Here is a 14,960-nt window from a genome sequence, read left to right as displayed (position 1 = left end):
TCTGTAGGCTGTAACCTGAGCAACATGAAACATGGAAAAAAAGCTTGCTGGTAGAACAAAGTCAGTGTAGTAAAACAAAAGTTGTCTAGTGTCTTTATTTGAGTGCATGTTTTTTGTTTTCATCAAGTTTTAATGCAAAAATAGTCCTATACATTAGACCTATATTCTTATTTTGGGCATGATCCAAATATGTCCTTGATCGGTATCGGCCGATCAAAATTTCGGTGATCGGCCTAAAAAATCCTAATCGGTGCACCTCTAGTTGTAACCTTTGTCCCTGTTTATAGACAGATATCAGTTTTTTTCCTCAAAACTGTCATTTGTTGTTTGTTTTCATGTTAAACTTATCCACAGCTAAAATTGTGACTATATTCAAATAAATTCTCCTGCTGTAAACATAATTTTAGACCTGACACAGCTCATTTTTAGTGTTCTATGACATATCATGTAACAAATGTCTTACACAATTTTTCCTCAGATTGAAAGACCGTGTTCCAGTTACTGATCAAGTATTATCACTACAAAAAACAAAATGACAGCAAAAATAAATTAATAAATTAAAAAAAAATGAAAATTGCTACATCATGCAGCAATACCATATTTGTTTTACAGTTTGAGTTACAACATATTAACTTCAGATTGCAATATTTCCCACAGTAATGCCGCATGACTTTTTTATTCTCCCATAAAGCCATTCATCACTATCTCTTACACCAGTGGTGTCCAAAGTATCCCAGAAAGGGCCAAGAGGGTGCAGGGTTTCTTTGTAGACACTGACTCCAGAAGGTGATTTCACTGATTAACATCACTTTGAGCAAATGGGATGAGTTCACTCTATGTAAGTTTTGAACACAGTTCAAAACTGTGTTCAAAGCTTACATACAGTAGCTTTAATGTAGTGAGGTGGAAAGTGGTGTCAGACACTGGCGCACCGTGAGAGATAGTGAAAATGTAAACCTTTTTTGAAGTGGATTACATATCTTGTCATTCATGATTAATGTATTGTGCAGCACTTTTTGCTGTGTCTCGGAAGTCTGCATTCAGTATTTTGTCAATTTCAAGTTTGATTTTTGTGCAAATGGTGGTATCTTGGAAAACATTACTTTGTACAATTTGACATCATCATAGGCAGGGCTACTATTCAGCGACCATCCCATTGGAGACATTTCACACTAATTCATATAAAATGTCAACTCGGTTGTGTTGTGTGTCTAAACTTGAATGCAGTAAACGGATGATTTCATATACGAACAGTGATTCAGTACAAATGTGGCTCAGTATGCTTTGACTTTTTGGCTCATATTTTGGAAGACATAGGTAAATTAACAAATTCCATTTATGCTTTCAAACTTTCTAGATAGAATAATGCATTTGCTTCAGTTCACCCGGCTGGGTCGCTGTTGCAGCACTTCCAACACAGAGAGTAAGAGACGAGAGGGAAAGGACCAGCGCAATTCATGGAAATGTTGGTGACTTACGAGGGCTGTCAATAAAGTATAGGTCCTTTTTATTTTTTTCAAAAACTATATGGATTTCATTCATATGTTTTTACGTCAGACATGCTTGAACCCTCGTGCGCATGCGTGAGTTTTTCCACGCCTGTCAGTGACGTCATTCGCCTGTGAGCACTCCTTGTGGGAGGAGTCGTCCAGCCCCTCGTCGGAATTCCTTTGTCTGAGAAGTTGCTGAGAGACTGGCGCTTTGTTTGATCAAAATTTTTCTAAACCTGTGAGACACATCGAAGTGGACACGGTTCGAAAAATTAAGCTGGTTTTCGGTGAAAAATTTAACGGCTGATGAGAGATTTTGAGGTGATACTGTCGCTTTAAGGACTTTCCACGGTGCGAGATGTCGCGCAGCGCGCTCAGGCGCCGTCATCAGCCTGTTTCAAGCTGAAAACCTCCACATTTCAGGCTCTATTGATCCACGATGTCGTGAGAGAACAGAAGTTTCAGAAGAAGTCGGTTTCAGCATTTTATCCGGATATTCCACTGTTAAAGGAGATCTTTTTTTTTAATGAAAGACGTGCGGACGGATTGCAGCGTCGGCTCGCAGCCACTGCGATGCTCCGCCACAGGAAAAACACCTCTGTTGGAAGCCTTAAGGACAAGTTGGAACATGTCCAGCTGTTAAACAATTTCTCATATACTCACGCCACTGAAAGCCATCAAAAGCCGCCTGGATTTTACAAATGGTTATCAACACAGAGGTGTTTTTCCTGTGCCGCCGCACCGCGCCGGCTGCGTCCCGACGCGCGGACCCGTCCGCACGTCTTTCATTAAAAAAAATCTCCTTTAACAGTGGAATATCCGGATAAAATGCGGAAACCGACTTCTTCTGAAACTTCTCTGTTCTCCCATGACGTCCTGGATCAATAGAGCCTGAAATATGGAGGTTTTCAGCTTGAAACAGGCTGACGACAGCGCCTGAGAGCGCTGCGCGACGTCTCGCACCGTGGGAAGTCCTTAAAACGACAGTATCACCTCAAAATCTCTCATCAGGCGTTAAAATTTTCACCGAAAACCAGCTTAATTTTTCGAACTGTGTCCACTTCGATGTGTCTCACAGGTTTAGAAAAAATTTTGATCAAACAAAGCGCCAGTCTCTCAACAACTTCTCAGACAAAGGAATTCCGACGAGGGGCTGGACGACTCCTCCCACAAGGAGTGCTCACAGGCGAATGACGTCACCGACAGGCGTGGAAAGTCATGCATGCGCACGAGGGTTCAAGCATGTCTGACGTAAAAACATATGAATGAAATCATATAGTTTTTGAAAAAAATAAAAAGGACCTATACTTTATTGACAGACCTCGTATGTAAACAAACACGCATGTAAATGGTGGTATATTGAGACCAGCAAAAGTATTGTGTTCATCTTTACGTGTGTGTGTATATATATGTGTGTATATATGTATGTATATATAAAATATAGTGTGTGTACATGTAACGACAAGTCAATGTAGCAATTACTGCTACACGTTTAATAGCGAGAGGGCAAAACCCAGCAGTCGCATTACTTCCTACAATGGAAACGCTGCCATTTTGCTGTAGTTTTGTTGACCTTGTGCAAATCTGTAATGGAAACCCAGCGAGAGTCTGTGTCTCTCTCTCTCTCTGTAGTTGTCTACACGTGGACATATCGTCTAAACATTGGTTATTTGCAAGAATAATTTTATCTTTAAATATGTCAGTAATGTTTTACGTCATTATGAATGATCTGCTTAAGATGATTTGGGTCTAAATCCAATCATGGCTATGACTTAATTGACTGGTAGTAAACAATTCAGAAGGATTTGTTTTCGTGCAGGTAGTGTATGTTTCCAGGTATCACATGTCCAGCAGGTACAGAGATACACTGCCACTCTATCAGATTCTTCTTTCACTGTCCAGGTTACTGAACCAAAACAAAGACCTGCATTGATAATTCCTTGGATATGGAAATTCTGTCCACACTTTTCAGACTGTTGTTGGACTCTGTAAAGATTGCAATCAGATGAGTGGATTTTGTTATACCACCTGGTGTAGTGACTGTTTGTGGTGTGAGTGACTGAGAGAAAGAAAATCTAAAATAATCCTTTTTTTGACAAATACTAAAATTGGAAATAAAATATTTTTCATGCACGTTTTAGTGTGCACAGTGTAAATTAAGTCCAGCTTTGGTTAAAGAATTTCATTGGTTAGTAAAGTTTTTATTTATAGCCAGGTTCTTTTGATGAAGTTATGATTGTGCTGACATTTTGTCATTCACAACTGTCAACAGTCACATGTTTACAGAACAAAAACAAAGCTTACTGGTTGTTATAGCAAAATAACTGTCATTTGCAGTGGCAGGTGGTTTAAAATATATATGTGAAATGTGATTATTTTATAGTTTTAAACAGCTGGAAAGCATGGCATGGTGATGCAGTGGTAGCACTCAGCAACAATGTCCAGGTTTCAAAACCTGCACCTCTCCCATAACATCCCTGTACATTGGTTTAAAGCTTGCACAAAAGTCCTGATGGGGTGGACCCAAGTAAAACTGAAGCAGCAAAGAGAATCACACAATGAGATGGTAATTTACTTAATTGAAAGACCCAACCGCATTTTAGCATTTCATGCAATGTTATATTAAAAACAGGAATAGCTGACTCTGTCGCTTTAAAAACTTTTTGCAGTGTGTAACTTTGCATTATCTGGGTGGCTCTGCACTAAAATATCTCTTGCTGTCCATCTTTCACCATCTTTAAAGTAAAGCATAGAGTCTACTCTTTCCTCCTACAGTATTACAGTCCTGAAAATGTTTTAAATAATGGCAACAAAAACAACACTGAAATACCAAAGTATTATCTATTCATTTGGAAGTCAATAATCATTTCAGCGCATCCACAGTACTTTGTTTATGGCTTTCCCTCACATGCACCAGCTTCTGTGGAGTAATTGGTTTTAGGAACTGATTTGACATTGTGCTAATCTGTTTATTCAGCTTATCATTTTGATCTTACCCATGTTCAGCTGACTGCAGCACACAGTTACAAACTCCAGTCAAACTACCTACTTGCTGTCCAGCAATAACTGAAATTAATATTCAGCTTTCAGTAGAAGATGTCAGTCTGTCATCTACTTGACAGATTTTGACTCAGATCAACATAACAAAAAGTCAGATATTGCCTCCCCACCACCTCCCTCGTTATATATGTTGTGATGCTGATACTTTTTTTAACATTCCCTTGTTGTTTGTTCAAAATAAGGTGTCTTTGACAGGCCTTCTCATAACACCTATTTCACACCAGTCATCTGCATTTCTGAAGACAAAGTGTCACAAAAGGAAGGATTGTGATTCTTTGACACTGGGCAACACCTATATCAGGGCTGTCAGTATCTGGCCTAATGACCAAGTTTGGCAAAGCCTCCTTTTATCTTTACCAAGGTGCCCAGGGTTGAACTTGGAAGACAAAAGTTGGTTGAAATCTGCCAGTGATGACTGGGATATTCTGACAGATATGCATATTACATTTATCTTATACCCAAATACATTATTTACACCCATGCAGTTGGTAGCAGGGAGGTTATTCATTCATTCATTGTTAGCCGCTTATCCAGGTCCAGACATGGTCGCAGCAGAGCAAGCAGCTCATGGCACAATTCTCAGCCAAGTCCTGTAACTCTTCCCCAAGCCAGCTGGGAAATATAACCTCTTCAGGGTGTCCAGGGTCTTCCCCGGGGCCTCCTCCCGGTTGAAAGTGCCTAGAAGACCTCCTTAGGGAGACAACCAGGGAGCATCTGCACCAGATGCCCGAACCACCTCAGCTGGCTCCTTTCTAAAGGCCTACCTCAAAAAGCAGGGAGGTTAATGATGCTGAAACTGAGAGATCTAGTCTTTGGGTATTATTTAATATGCACATCTGCCCCCTGTGGGCGCCCTTTTTTTTTTTGTGATCTGCCTGCTCCTTGGTAAAAGCAATACATCTCCCAGGACTTCCCTTTATTACACAAGTGATCATTGCAGGACTTTGCTAGGATTGCATAAATACTGGGCACATCAGCTTACCTTAGCTTTTGTGTTTCTGAGTGCTGCGTGCTTTTCTGTGCTGTGCACTTTGCGATTTAAGTTTTGTTTTTTCCCCACGTATCACCAAGCCTGAAAAGGAATTTCTGGGGGGGACTGCAAATTGTACTTTTCGTTGCAGCCACCAGAAAATGTTGAAAATTTTTAATTTCTGATGGCGCATACTGTCAAAGTTGTGTGGGTGTTGCTTTCACAGCCAGCGGTGGCTGATTCACCGCTCCTCCCCCATTGAATTTTATTGCAAACAATGGAACTTTTAGTTTACCATCTGCTGCACTGAACTAATGTGTGTGTGCAGCATAACCCTGTGTAAGGTGTTAAATGTGTTTCATTTTGCTGTCACACACACACCAATTTAGTTTTTTGTAACCAATTATCATTTAATTAATAAATTCCTGTAAAATGAGCACATTTATTGATTTTGAGGGGGTAAACCATGATTTGACGTCTTCTTTTTCCTCATCTTATGAGCAGCCCCATCATGTATGGATGGATATATTTTGTGTGTCTCACACCGAGCAGGTGGAAACTAGCATCAGTTCAAAACAGACCATCAGAAAGCGCTTGCGTCAATAACAGACGCTGTCATGCTTCATCTAACAGTCGTGACTGTCCACACAGTCTGCCTCCGCGCTCTGCTTTGCTGAGCCAATCACTGTGTGCCTCAGACGGGGAAAGCCTTTGTCTTTGTACGTGTACTGATGACATAACTGTCCTTATGTAGCAGTTTTTGAGTGTGTGATCAGGCAGGAGAGCATAAAATGTTTAACCCCTAATAATTACTGTAACTTGGGTAATGGAATTTTTACTTTAGGTGAAAGAGATGTTTTTGTATAAATCTAATAGACCTTTGGAGTACTATTCTGTTACCTCACTTTTAGAATACATACAATATGATGCAAGATTTGTGTGTGCTGTTAGAGCTCACCGCCACAATGAGGAAGTTAGATGTTTTCAAAGATAGAAAGTTTAAGCTGTCAAGGATGTTGGTTTGTTTGTAGGATTAAAGTATATTTGGTGTGTAGTACATCCTATTTGTTTCTTTATTTATAGTAGCAGTAATCTTTCATCTACTGACACTATTAAAGCCTTTATTTAGATATGTGCATATGTGTAATGATTGCAATATCCAGAAATTTCATTTTTCAATTAGATTATTTAGAAGTGGTTGAAAGCATTATCAATTAAGTTATACTTACAATTAGTTCCCAATCCGTTCGCAGTGAGCAGTATCCGGCGCAAAAAAGTTGGAATGCTAAAGCATTTACCACATGTTTTTACCATTTACTGCATATGTTCCTCTAAAATCCCATTAATGCTGCCATCACAGAAGTGTAAACAGCCTTTGCCAGGAGCATTGGCAAAGGTTGTTTACAGCCACCTGTTTATCGCCTGATTGAAGTAACATAATTTCATTTTATTTATTTTAATCTCATTACTAGCCCTAAATTGCCCCCTTCCCAACTTTTTTGGAATGTGTTTCAGGCTTTAAATGCAGCAATGGTTGTAGCCTATATTTAAAAAAAAAAAAAAAAAAAAAAAAAAAAGATGCTCCACACAAAACATGATATATCTTGGATTCATACTCTGCCATGAAGTAGAAGTCAAAGTGAATATCAATATAACAATAACTTTTTGCATTTTCTGTACCATCCTGACTTTTTCTGATTTGGGGTTGTAACTCATTCAGTTATAAGAAATGAGAAATTTTATGTATGTAGGTCTGTTCAGTATTTGACATTATAGTATGTCCTGTATGATTTGGATAGACAGACATACCAGCAAGGGTGAAGACCAATTCTCACATCTGCTTTTTGTATTCTGGTGGTATAATAATGAAGACAACAAACTATCTTGTGAATTTAATGATGCAGTATCTTTTGTAATGTATATTTAGCAATGTACCATATTTGCCTATCAGAGGGCCCAGGGCCAAGCGTGACCCTCCCACCACCACCTTTTTGAAGAAAGTTGTTTAAACACCCACCTTAAATTACATGGAATACATTTAATGACTGAGAAAAGGACAAAAAATTGACACAATCAAGTGAGTTATTTGTGACATTTTTATTTGTGATGAGATTAGACATTTTATTGCAATTGGCATTCTAATGTACTATGTGATATTGCCCATGCTTGTGCATTGGCCCACTCCCTCTTACGCAGAATTTTGCATGGAGAGCCCTGGACCCTCTGATAGGAGAATGGTAGGGTGGTCCTTGTTTTGAAATTTAATACTCTGACCCCTGAATAGATTCCAATTGTTGAGAAAGCATGCTGTGTAAAATTTTGTATAAATTAATTTTAGAGGTAGCTCAGAAGCATTGAAATTTTTCAAAATTTTGCAAAATAAGGACCACCTTAGAGAATGGAGTATATTTCATTGTTGCCTAAATATGTAACTCATTTGTTTTGTTTTTGTTTTGTTTTTTTTGTTTTTTTTTCTTTTTAAGTACCTGCTTCCTAATGGGACCATTGAAACAGCTGAAGCGTATGTTTGATCCAACCAGACTGATAGCAACCATTGTTATGCTGGTAAATGCAATCTCACTCTGATTTTAAGATGCATTTGTCTCTTCATCCCTATTCGGACATGATTAATTTTATATGGGGAGGTGGAGTAAAGTAATTTTATCACAGGACATCTGTAGTATTTATGACTGATTCGCAAGGGATAAGAAAGCTTGTTACAAATGAGAGATGGGAGTGTCTACTTGGCACCCAGGCCTGACACACTGCCATCATTCCTCAAAAAAAAAAAAAAAAAAGTTCAGTCTGAATAGAATGATTTTGTCTCTATGGTCACTTTCTATCATGCAGCTTCTGTCTAATTATCTGTCAGATTCATGGGTCCTCCACACAAGCAAAAAACAAAAAGCCCCATCCCACTGACTTTGTATTTAATGTTTGTTTAATTTTTAATCTGCACTCAGAGGTGCACTATTCACAGGATACTCTGATACTCTGCACAGAGGTGAGGTACTGACATGAACATCACCACATGATTTCGTAGCCATGATGTGTGAACATATTGACACAGAATTTCTATGCAAATAAAACATAAGCTTGAATGTAAAATCTCTTGCTCGTTGATCATCTTCAAAATGCCTCTTTAATCTCCTCCATGTCTGAGGTACGTGGCAGAAAATGCTTTTTCCAGAGGATATTACGAACGTTCTATTTGCACATTATATTTATATTATATTATGATTAATATAATTTAAGGTTATTTATATGGATCGTTTTACAGAAGGAAAAGAGTGCAGGAGTCTTTGATTACATGAAAGCTCACTTGGTAAAAATGACATGGCACGTTCACAGTGCATATAAATTTTGATAAACTCATCTAATAATTACTTTATCCCACCTCCCCATTAGAGATGTGCAGATCAGTATGAAACACCTTGTAATGACTTAAGTTGCGATTTTTTTTCTCTATATTAATGAATTGAATTGAATCATTGCGGACATCAGCCAAACTTGCAGCTAAAAATAAAACAACCGCCCGCATATCATTACAACTACTCTATTATGAAATTCACCAGTGTAACAAGATGTACTTGTTTGTGCGGAGTGATGCATGCACCTTTGCAGAGCGTATATAACCAATTAATTAATTTTGGAATATTTATAAGACAGATGATATGGTATAGTTTTCAGTATGAGTTGAGCATCTTTTAATTTTGACCCCTGTGTAATTCTTCAATTGACCCCTACCTGGCCCCTATTGAAAATTCAAGTGGCCAATTGTTTGTTTTATTTTTTTATTTTTTTTCAAATGTCTAAGGAGTATTTGTGCCTAATTTGGTGCTTGTTTGATAATTTGAAAGATACTTCTGTAAATATCCTGTTATCTTCTGCAGTACTAGCTCAGCCGAGCAGCAGATTCTCTGCAGTGTCCATGGATATAATTGCGATGCATGCATCTCTACTCCCCATGTAAAATTAATGCCGTCCGAAAAGGGCTGGATGTTGTAAAGTATCTTATAGATATGCAGTATGTTCAAGGAAGCCCTTGTAATAAAGCATCTGTAGTGTATCTGCTTTCACCACCTTTTTAAGGGTTTAAATGTCTGTAGTCTTCTGACTTTACATTGGAGGTCCAGCTTCCTTGAAGGATCTGTTTCTTCCCACCATGTGGTCTTAAATCATAAAAATCAAAAATGCTTTATGTTAGTATACCAGGGGTGATTGAGAAGCTTTGAGCCTGACCCAGAAAAAATAGGTTGTAGTTCTCTAGCTTTTGCCTTCTGAGAAACCAACATTTCTTGAGGATATATGAAATTTTGACTCATTGGACTCATTGGGAGCATTGTTGAGAAATGTTGGTTTCTCAGAATGCATATGATAGAGAACCACACCTGCCTTTTTCTGGGTCAGGTTTAAAAAATCTCAGTCGCCCCTCATATCTTAACAAAGCACTTTAACTTTTCGTCTTTGCTACTTTCAGGTGGCATATTTTGTACCTTTTTGATGTACATGTTTCCAGTATAAAAAAAAAAAAAAAAAAATTAGAGCAGTAAGTTTGCAGATATTCTGCTGTTAAAAGATAAGTTATGTGTGTGTGTTATTTTGTTTTTGTCCATCAGCTTTGCTTGGTCTTGACCCTTTGTGCAGTCTTCTGGGTAAGTAATCAGTGAATAGTATGAAAACAGTCTTGTTTTTCATTTCCAATGACTAAGTCAGTTTTTTGTGTTTGATTTTTCAGTGGGGTAAAAAGGGATTGGCCATTCTCTTCTGTATTCTGCAGTTCTTGGCAATGAGTTGGTAAGTGTGTTTTATCAAGAGACTGGTTTCCTTTACACTCCAAATTGTGAACATTGGCGTAGCAAATTGAAAACACTCTTCATGGGAACACGCTTATTTTGAAATTAAAAAAATAAATAAATCAAATATAACAGAAAGAGGTGGGGTTTTTTCAGGAGATTCCAAAAAGCCTTATTTTGAGAAAATGGAATGGAAAAACTTTACCATTACAGGTTATAAGAGATGTCATTACAGCAAGTACTGGACTTTAAAGTAATATTTAGCATGACTTGCTGTTATGTCACCATTGCTGTTGGAATTACAGTTCTCATGACAGCCTCTCTAGAATGACAGGTTTTGTGAGGAGACAACACTGAATAGCGACATTCAAAAACTTTATGGAAGCTGTGACAACTTTTTCATCAGTCTGTAATGGCAACCCAGCTAATGTCTTTTCTCCTGTGTTTATTAGTCACATTTCCTCAGATGTAGTCATCAATATGAACCTTTTCAGCTTCCTAGGCTTATATTAAATGTAAATGAACTACATTAAGCAGACTGCAGAGTTAAGCAGACTTACTGATCTTGACATATGCATGGCTAAATAGCTAAACTTAAACCAATTGACAGTGTGGCATACTAAACGATACAATATGTTAGCTAGCTGTTTTTAATTTCTCCCAATGTTTCTGAGTTAACATCTTTTTCAGTCTGATCTGAAAGTAGTTTATTCATCAACATAATTATTAATGAATGTATATTATTGGGGAATATTATGTTGTTCTTGTCTATTACATATCACACAACAAGATACTCGGGTGTTAACAGTTGCTTATTATTATGCCCTAGTTCACAGAACAAACCATAACTTCTGCTGCTTAGGAAGTGGTGTTGTGGTTTCATGGTCAGTCGTATATTTCTGGCCAGTAGCTGGCAGGGAGTGTGAAGATTAACGTAGACCTACTTCTGTATACTAACATATGCTGTCCCAGGAAGAAACAAATTAGTATTTGCACCTGTTTTGCTTGCGCTCAGTGAGGCACCACTGTGACTGCACAGGTGAACAAGCAATGCGAATGTGAGGAGCAATACATCATTACTTAATGTGGATGAGCTTTTAAAACGTATACTAAAATGTAGGCTGTTCCCCAGTTGTCTTATAATATAGCACCTGTAGCATTTTGAAACTGTATCTCTGCCAAAAAAAAGCATTCAAACTTCATGCACCTCTGTTAATATGTACACCAAATTATGTAAATTTTTCAGTTGATATAGAGTCTCAACTGACCACTAAACAGTGGATTTGAGCTCCTGTTCCAACTGTCACAGTGGCCTTGTGTAAAACATTAAACGCCAAAATTTCTTAACTTTGCAACACATTACTCCCACAAATTGAGCCTGTATAAATGTTTTGAAAAATACATAGTTAAAAATTTAACCATGTTCATTCTCAAATTGAGTTTCATTGTTTTAAAGCGCGCGCACACACACACACACACAGTCAGTTGAGTGGCATTTTGTACATATTGTGGGTATTCTTGAATGGATTTTAATTTTACTTTTGTACTTTTTATCTCTAAAGTCTGTTTTTAAAAATGAGTAAGTGATACTTTAGTTACCATTTTAACAGCTCCATTAACAGCATTTACAGTTTCACTATGAAGGTCGATCAATGTGATCATAATTGCGTCATTATATTGTGACTCGCATTCAAGAAGTAGAGTTAGCATGAACAGGAAATTAATATTTTGAATGTGAAAGTTTCATTTGGAAAAAAGAAAAAAAGCATCTTTCACCCACACTTTCACATCTACTCCATGAAATATATGGTTTTTATTCCACCTTGGGGTGAAACCTAATCATTTTTGATAATGCCTTCATTAATTTTTGAGTATTTCTGCTAAACATCCAATGTATGAGGTCTAAGGAGTTATTGTAAATGAGCTCTAAGGTTTCTTGTATCCCTTTCAAAAGGAAAGTCAAGTTCCAGCGTGATGGCAAATAGAGAGATCCATGATTGACGTGTTCAGGGCTTGTCTGCAACGGTATATTAACATGAGCATGTTTGTGTAGCAGTAACTCTTCAGCCTGTGAACACACTGGGAGCACTTGAGCCTTTCTTCAGGAGGAAGTAAATGAAGATAAATCCACATCAATGAACAAGCTGCCGGAACACCTACATTTCCCTTTGGGGATTATTAATAAAGTTTTGTCTTAAGACTGCTTCACAAATCCACTACTGTTGCAAGTACATGTAGTGCATTCTCTTCCGTTCTGCCAAAATTCTCACAGATGTCACTGTGGCAACCACAAGTCACACATTCTAAACTCACTCTTCACAGACTGGGGGCATAGCGCACTCCTACATGCTCACTCAGACGACTGTGGGAAGATAGTTCTGTAATAAGCTCTTACCACTGACTCCCACGCACAGAGGTGGGCAGCTGAGCAAAATCTAATCCTAAGGCTGATTTTTCAACACAGTTGTATAGAAAAAAACGAATCACTACCAGTTGATGCTAAATAAATATTGTGCGGTATGATAGATGAGACAAAAAACAAAACAATGCCATGTAACTTAACTTGATATCTTCATTTCTGATCATATAGTGCCTTCTGTTATATAGTGCACACGAAAAGTATTTCACAGCGTTATTTTGCAGCCTTCCAAAATTCAGTAAATTATTTTTTCCTCTCAAAGTTCTACTTACAAAACCCCATAATAACAGCATGAAATTTTTTTTTTTGTTTTTTTTTTTGGGGGGGGGGGGGAATTTATTAAAAATAAAAACTAAGTAATCACATGTACATAAGTATTCACACCCTTTGTTCAATACTTTGTTGATGCACCTTTAGCAACAATTACAGCCGCAAGTCTTCCTGAATATGATGCCACAAGCTTGGCGCTCCTATCTTTGGCAGTTTTGCCTATTCCTCTTTGCAGCACCTCTCAAGGTTGGATGGGGAGTGTTGATGCACAGTCATTTTCAGATCTGTCCAGAGATGTCCAATCGGATTCAGGTCTGGGCTCTGTCTGGGCCACTCAAGGACGTTCACAGCGTTGGTTGTGTGCTTAGGGTCGTTGTCCTTCTGAAATATAAACCGTCTCTGTACATTGCTGCATTTAACTTTCCCTCAATCCTGACTAGTCTCACAGTTCCTGCTGCTGAAAAACATCCCCACAGCATGATGCTGCTTCCACCACGCTTCACTGTAGGGATGGTGCCTGGTTTCCTCCAAACATGACTCATGGCATTCACAACAAAGAGTTTAATCTTTGTCTCTTCAGACCAGAGAATTTTAATTCTCATGATCTGAGAGTCCTTCAGGTGCCTTTTGGCATACTCCAGGTGGGCTGCCATGTTCATTTTACTAAGGAGTGGCTTCCATCTGGCCACTCTACTATACAGCCCTGATTGGTGGATTTCTGTAGAGAGGGTTGTCCTCCTGGAACTTTCTCCTCTCTCCATAGAGGAATGCTGGAGCTCTGACAGACAGACCGTTGGGTTCTTGGTCACCTCCCTGGCTAACGTCCTTCTCCCCCGATCGCTCAGTTTAGACAGGCAGTCCTTCTCCCCCGATCGATCGCTCAGTTTAGACAGGCAGTCGGCTCTAGGAAGAGTTCTGATGGATCTGAATTTCTTCCATTTACAGATGATGGAGGCCACTGTGCTCATTGGGACCTTCAAAACAGCAGAAATATTTCTGTACCCTTCTCCAGATTGGTGCCTTGAGACAATCCTGTCTTGGAGGGCTACAGACAATTCCTTTGACTTCATGCTTGGGTTGTGCTCTGACATACACTGTCAACTGTGGGACCTTATATGTAGACAGGTGTGTGGCTTTTCAAAGTATGTCCAATCAACTGATTTTACCCCAATTAAGCTGTAGAAACATGTCAAGGATGATCAGTGGAAACAGGATGCACCCGAGCTCAGCGTTGAGCTGCATGGCAAAGGCTGTGAATACTTACGTACATGTGATTTCCTAGTTTTTTTATTTTAATAAATTTGCAAAAATTACCCCCCCCCCCCCCCCCCCCCCCCCAAAAAAAAAACACCCCTTTTTCATCCATTTTGGAATAAGGTTGTAACATAACAAAATGTGGAAAAACTGAAGCGATACAAATACTTTCCGGACACACTGTATGTGGTATAGTAACACAAAAAATTGTAAAACTGGGGTTATGTTTACATGAGCTCATCCTCCACTGCGTCTCATTTGAAAGATTTTAAAGTGTTACCCCAACATAACAATTTTGTTAATGTTTGCGTATGACACAGTTAATCATTGAGCTATTGTACCAAATTCCTCACATATTTTAAATGTTTTAGGTGTTGTGATAAGGGGTGTTTTGGCTATGCTACAGATGTGTTTTCTCATTCTGTATTTTACTACCAGTGTGTCTAGAATTATTGTTTTGTTCATTCACAGTAGCAAAACTCTGTCTTGTTGCATCACAGATCATCATTGATTCTTCAGTTCCCCTACAGACAAGGTTTGGGGGTATAAATAGGTGTCACCCTGTCCATGTGTCCCACCGTCCATGAAGCAGAGCTCCTCTTTAACTATTGGTGGATTTTTATGAAATTTCACACATTTCCATGCTAAGATGAAGGAAAATAATTCTGCTTCAGTGTCTTCAAGTAGAGATAATCTTTTGT

At 38.5% G+C, this 14,960-nt stretch overlaps 1 protein-coding gene across 1 annotated transcript in view; it reads left to right on the top strand.

Annotated features, from left to right (window-relative positions):
• sft2d1 (SFT2 domain containing 1) overlaps positions 1-14,960 on the top strand; it is a 59,484-nt gene that overhangs the window by 26,066 nt on the left and 18,458 nt on the right. Inside the window, exons 4-6 of the mRNA XM_034184234.1 lie at positions 8,004-8,085; positions 10,140-10,175; positions 10,259-10,317. Of these exons, the coding sequence (XP_034040125.1) occupies positions 8,004-8,085; positions 10,140-10,175; positions 10,259-10,317 (177 nt within the window). The remainder of the gene's footprint in view (positions 1-8,003; positions 8,086-10,139; positions 10,176-10,258; positions 10,318-14,960) is intronic.

This window comes from Thalassophryne amazonica, chromosome 13, assembly GCF_902500255.1.
Source record: "Thalassophryne amazonica chromosome 13, fThaAma1.1, whole genome shotgun sequence".
Lineage (NCBI taxonomy): Eukaryota > Metazoa > Chordata > Actinopteri > Batrachoidiformes > Batrachoididae > Thalassophryne > Thalassophryne amazonica.
This window is presented reverse-complemented; position numbering and strand designations above follow the sequence as displayed.